The 6,636-nt window shown below is 40.4% G+C and overlaps 1 protein-coding gene across 2 annotated transcripts in view; it reads right to left on the bottom strand.

Moving 5' to 3' along the window:
• Positions 1-6,636, bottom strand: part of RFWD3 (ring finger and WD repeat domain 3) — a 48,222-nt gene that overhangs the window by 29,858 nt on the left and 11,728 nt on the right. For both annotated transcript variants that reach the window (XM_019646476.1, XM_019646477.1), the window contains exon 3: positions 337-539. In XM_019646476.1, coding sequence (XP_019502021.1) covers positions 337-539 — 203 coding nt within the window. The remainder of the gene's footprint in view (positions 1-336; positions 540-6,636) is intronic.

Genomic DNA, 6,636 nt, shown 5'->3' with positions numbered 1-6,636 from the left:
GAGGGAGAGGAGGAGGGGGAGGGGAGGAGGAAGAGGAAGAGTAAGAAGAAGAAGAAGAATCTACTTCCTTCTTAGAGATCTAAGAAAATGAAAGGGAATATGAAATATCATTACAAAGTAACTGACTCACTGGGTTACAAATCTTTAAATTGCAAATCAGATCAAATCCTCTCTATGTAATTATGGCCAGTGACAGCTGTACTATAAGGCAGGAATCTATAACATTTGGGGAGGTAAAGGGAAAGAATCAAAGCACATATCTAATTTCTAGCTTTCTGGAGTCTAAGCTTTCTAGGTGTTAGCCTTGTGAATCCAAACCTGGATAAAACAACTCACCTTCTAAAATGACAGCTCCAGGTTCTTCCTCCTGGACAACAACCTCTTCATACTCTATGGAACTGTCACTGTCAGAATCGGAATTACTTAATATCTGCAAGTCTTCAGGGACAGGATTACTAGCCGCTGAATCATGAGAGGTAGTTGGCAAATGAGGCTGGGTCCTGCTCACTTGAAAGTAAGCATCCAACGGTGCTCTGGACCTATGCAGGCAGAAAGACAAAAGAATTATAGTATAATAGACCAACATCACAAGAACTCATAGTAATCTGAAGGTAAATCCTCCATTTCAACTCATCTCCAGGCCATTAAATGCTGCCTTTGAACCCTGAAGCAAGAAAGCAGATTTAGGCAGTTGCTAACTGGATCTGAATACTCTCTTTTCCACTCAATTATTATATTAGCCCACAGTAGAGCTCGACCCTTCTGCTAAAAGCTAATTCTACTTTACTGACCCTTGGTCATTTGTCAGTATCTTTTAAAAGACTCAACTCAGCAATTTGTTTGCTAGTATTAGGGCGTTGAAAAGAAGTGGGCAAGAAAAAGGGCCCTGTTGGTCAAATATGGTTTCATGGGGTTCTTCTGCGGCTGCAGTTAGGCAGTCCAAGGTCTTTTGTGGTACAGTATGAAGTCTGGCTTTAGTCATCATTGCTTCAACTTTTATTTTAAGATATTATATTTCTTCTCAAGTTTAAGAAATATCAGGTTAAAATTAAAAACACAAAAGTAACAGCAAAAACAAACTCAAGATGAGGAGAGTTGGGAGTTGACTTAACACTCCAAGCCATTCTGGCTCGCTGAGTTTTAACCATAACCACTACTATATCTCAGTTTACCTCCCCCTCGCCCACAAAAAAACCCACTTTCTACTTACAGCAGAGTTAAAATGACATTTGGTATTAAAACCCAGGTGGGCCAGTGAAGGGACGTCCTCCACAACTAGACTAAACAAAAGAACAGCAACTTGTCTGTTCCTTCCCCGATTCCCCAACACTGTTCCCCTCCCCCAATTCCCCAATAAAATAATAAAACAAAAAAACCCCAGAAACTTGTTCTGAACTTTAGAACATATTACTAAGCTAATAATCACAAAGTATTACTGAAAGGTGACTGACCTACTTTAAGTTTTAATAACTTTTTGGGTTTTTTTTAAAGATTTTTTTCTTATTGGGGAATTGGGAGATGGGAACAGTGCTGGGGAATCGGGGGAAGGGGAACAGACAAGTTGCTGTCCTTTTGTTCTTCAGTCTAGTTGTGGAGGACGTTGCACTGGCCCTCATATGTGGGATCTGAACCAGGGCCCNACTTGGGCCAGTGAAGCAATGTCCTCCACAACTAGACTGAAGAACAAAAGGACAGCAACTTGTCTGTTCCCCTTCCCCCAATTCCCCAATAAAAAAAAAAAAAAAATCTTAAAAAAAAAACTTCCGGGCCAGCCAAGTGTTTTGTTGGTTAAGAGTTCACTTGGGAACACGAGCTCTGAGCAGCACGGCCGCTGGTTCGGATCCCACATGGGGGCCAGAGACACTGTGCCCTCTACAGCTAAGATGGTGAACAACACCTCAACTTGGAACTGGGCTGCCGTGAATCGCCGGCGAACGACGAAGGCTGCAGTGGCCTACCATGAGCTACTGTTGAGTAGTTGGCAGCCAGAGGGAGCGGCCGGCAGCTAGTGTGAGCTGCCATGAGCCACCGTGAGCGGCCGACCAATGGCCGACAACCAACTGTCTCACCCAGAAAGAGTGCAATGATCATAATACCAACGTGGGCCACTGAAGCGGCATCCTCCACACCTAGACTGAAGAAAAGGACAGCAACTTGTCTGTTCCCCTTCCCCGATTCCCCAACGCTGCTCTCTCCCCTAATTCCCCAAAAAAATCTTAAAAAAAAAAAAAGACTTCCTTGGAGTGGGTGGGATGAATAGACAGAGCACAGAGAATTTTTAGGGCAGTGAAAATGCTGTGTATATTACGATGGGTGTATATCATTACATATTTGTCCAAATCCACAGAATGTATAATACCAAGAGTGAACCCTAAGGTAAACTATGAACTTTGGGTGATTATGGTGTGTAACAAATGCACCATTCTGGTGAGTCATGCTGCTAATGGGGAGGCCATGCATGTATGGAGACAGAGGGTATATGAGAAATCTGTGTACCTTCCTCTCAATTTTTTTGTGAACCTTAAATTACTCTCAAAAAAAGTGTTAAAAGGGCCGGCCGAGTGGCTCAGTTGGTTAAGAGCATGAGTTCTGAGCAACAGGGTCTCCAGTTCGATTCCCACATGGGCCAGTGAGCTGCGCCCGAGCTGCCAACAGGTGGCAGGATGGCTCAGCTGGTGAGAGCACGTGCTCCTAACAACAAGATTGCCTGTTCAACTCCTGCATGGGATGGTGGGCTATGCCCACCCGCAACTAAGATTGAACACAGCACCTTGAGCTGAGCTGCCGAGCTGCTGATGGGCAGTCAGATGGTGACTGGACTTGGGAGTTGAGCTAGCTGCACCCTCCACAACTAAGATTGAAGGACAACAACTTGGCTGTTCCCCTTCCCCGATTCCCCAATAAAAAAAATCTTAAAAAAAAAAAAAAGTCTTAAAAAACAAAGGTGGCCAGTTAGCTCAGGTGGTTAGAGCACAGGCTCAATTCCCATATGGACCACGGAGCTGCGCCTTTCAGAACTAGATTGAAGACAACTACTTGACTTGGAGCTGATGGGTCCTGGAAAAACACACTGTTCCCCAATAAAATTTAAAACAAAACAAAACCTAAAATCGCCTTGACTATTTGGTTTTCCTAAATACAGTTCATACAGGAAAGGCAGGATAAATGCTTAATCCTTTATTTACCAGCTTTCAGAGTAATGTGTTCGAGCTCTAATAACTTACAATGATTGATAAATGAGGTTTAAAAAAAATGCATTATTACGAATTTATAAATTTTCATAGATTTGATGTATTTCAACCTATTTCAACTCATAATCCAAGAATGCATTCATCATTCCTTGTGATGCTCAAATTGTCCCATCTTAGGCCACTAAGAGCCCTTTTAAGGTTGCTCCTGTGCCTGATATAACTCTATGAGACTTACATGGTTTTCTTACTTTCTAGCATAATAAAATACCCTAGTCTCATCTTATGTATCTCCTATCCCAGCCAGACCTTGAAAGTCATTTCTCAAAAAGCCCTGTTTCCATTTAGTGGGAAAACCCCACAATCTGGGGTGTCAGAGGGTTTTTAATGTAAACAGGACATATGCTTTAGGAGTTACTGCCCACCTACTGCTAAATAAAGTCCCACTTGCACAACATATAACATTATATTAGGACTTAAAACTGATGGTTGCTAGATGGGAGGGGATAGGGCTGAGGGATAAGGGGAAGGGATTAGACAGCATAAATTGGTAACTACAATATTAACATAGGAATATGAAAGACAGTTCAGGGAATATAATTAATAATGTTGTAAATATTTTGTAGGGTGTCAGATGGTCACATCTTGTTAGGGAGACCACTTCATGGATGGCGTAGACCACTGCACTATACATCTGAAGCTGACGTTGAATAATATTGTATGTCAACTATAGTTTTATTTATATATATATATATATATATATATATATATATATATATATGTATGTATGTATATATATGTATGTATGTATATGTATGTATATGTATATGTATATATCGTCACAGAATGTGGAATATACTGTNAGTTCTAGCTTCATTCTAAAAAAAAATTGACCGATTTGAGTTTTGGAGATTTTACAAGTTGAAGATGGAAGACCAAACTGTGCATTTTCACCATATTTTACTGTTTTACTTCCATAAAGGGAAGAACGTGCATCAAGCTTGTGAAAAGTTGCATAAAGTTTACGGTGACAATGCTCTACAAAAACGTCAGTGCTGACGATGGTTCACGAAATTCCATGCTGGTGATTTTGATCTCAATGATGCTCCTCGGTCAGGGAGGCCCACCGACGTTGATGATGACAAAATAAAGGCATTGATCAAGTCAAACCCACTTTACACAACATGAGAGATTGCAGAAACATTAAGCATCCATCATTCAAGCGTTCACCACCACCTGAAGAAGCTGGGATACGTAAGCAAGCTCGATATTTGGGTTCCGCATGAACTCAAAGTTCATTTGACGGCGCGTATAAACATCTGCAATATGCTCATTAAACGTGAGGAAAACAATCCTTTTTTGAAACAACTGATAACCGGTGATGAGAAGTGGAATGTTTACAACAATGTGATGCGCAAACAGTCTTGATTCCGACATGATGATTCGCCTCAAACGACATTGAAAGCAGACATTCATCACAGGAAGGTCATACTTTCAGTGTGGTGGGATTTTAAAGGTGTCGTGGTTTTTGCGCTTTTACCAAGGAACCAAACAATCAATTGAAATGTGTACTGTCGGCAATTGGACAGTTTGAACGAATCCATCATCCAGAAACGTCCAGAACTTAATTGTAAAGAAGTTGTGTTCCATCACGAGAACACGAGACCACATACAAGTTTGATCATCCGTAAAAAATTATTGGAACTCGGATGAGATGTGTTGCCACACCCACCATACTCGACTGACCTTGCGCTGTCAAGACTTCCACTTGTTTAACTCTCTTCAAAACGCGTGTGTGGGGGGGAAAAAAAAAAGGGCCGGCCAAGTGGCACAGTTGGTTAAGAGCTTGCTCAAGAGTTTGAGATCTGAGCAACAGTGGTTCGATGCCCGGCCCAAGCTGAGCTGCCGCTGAGCTGCCAACAGGTGGCAAGACGGCTCAGCTTAAAAAAAACAAAAACAAAAAACAAAAACACAAAAAAACCCCTCCTGTGTGGTATAACGTTCAATTTAGATGAGGCTGTAAATCAGCACCTTCTTCAGTTTTTTGCAAATATAGACAGGTCCTTATATGAACAAGGAATTATGAAGCTCACTGAAAGATGGCAAAAGGTTATCAAACAAAACGGGCAATATATCACTGATTGACCTTTGATAAATAAATGGCCTTTGAAAAACATAGACAAAATACATCATGACTTTTCCGACAACCCAATACTTTCCTTCTAAACCCATTTTCCTGAGTGTTTTTTATCATAAATGGATGTTGTATCTTATCAGATGCTTCTTATGCATCCATTGAGGTGATTTTTATCTTTTATTAATGTGGCATATCACACTGATTTGTAAATGTTCAATCGTTCTTGCATCCCTGGAATAAATCCCACTTGATCATGATGTATGATCCTTTTAATGTGATGGTATTTGATTTGCTAGTATTTTGTTTAGGATTTTTGCATCTAAGTTCATCAAAGATACTGGCCTAAAATTTTCTTTTTTTGTGATGTCCTTGCTGGTTTTGGTATCACAGTAATGTAGGCCCACATTGTGGATTTAATTTGTACTCACTCCCCTGATGACTAATGAAGTCTTTTTATATATTTACTGGCCATTTGGCTGTCTTCTTTTGGAAGTACCTTTCAAATCTTTGCTTATTTTTCTCCTAGGTTGTAGAAATTATTTATATATCCTATATACAAGGTTTTTTTTCAGATAAATGTATTTATTTGTGAATGTCTTATCCAGTCAGTGAATTGCCATTTCTCTCTCTTAATGATGTCTTTTGAAGAACATTAAGTTCTAAATTAAAATTCATCTGTTTTGTCATTGATTTGTTAGAGAAATCTGGTCACATGTCCCATGACATGTCCTTTTTCTGAGATTTAACCAATTGTTTCCTCATGATATCGTTTAACTTCTACTTACGGTAAATTTTATAGAACTGTAAAACCACCACTACATCCCATTTTAAAACAATTGTACCACCACAAAAAGATCCCTTATGCCAATTTAGAATCACTTCCCATTTGCACCAGCAGTCCTAGAGTTTATCTCTATAGATCTGCCTTGTCTGGACATTTTATATAAGTGGAATCAAAGTTATCTATGCCGGCTTATTGTCATAAAATAATTTTTTTAAATGCAATTTTCTTGGATTGCTTTTAGATTTTGAAGTACTCCTTACTACTGGGTTTTATCACTCACATACTCTTTCTAATGCTAAAATGGTTTCATTTTTTTTTAAAGATTTTTATTGGGGGAAGGGGAACAGACAAGTTGCTGTCCTTTTGTTCTTTAGTCTAGCTGTGGAGGACGTTGCTTCACTGGCCCAAGTTGGCACCATCATTGCACTCTTCCCGGGCGAGGCAGGTCAGTCGCCGGCTTCTGGACGGCCGCTCACTGCGGCTGCTGGCCGCTCACGCTGGCTGCTGGCTACACACAGTAGCCCATG

Source organism: Hipposideros armiger, unplaced genomic scaffold (genome assembly GCF_001890085.2).
Source record: "Hipposideros armiger isolate ML-2016 unplaced genomic scaffold, ASM189008v1 scaffold_102, whole genome shotgun sequence".
NCBI lineage: Eukaryota > Metazoa > Chordata > Mammalia > Chiroptera > Hipposideridae > Hipposideros > Hipposideros armiger.
Note: the sequence above shows the minus strand (reverse complement) of the source record. Positions and strands in the feature narration are given on the sequence as shown.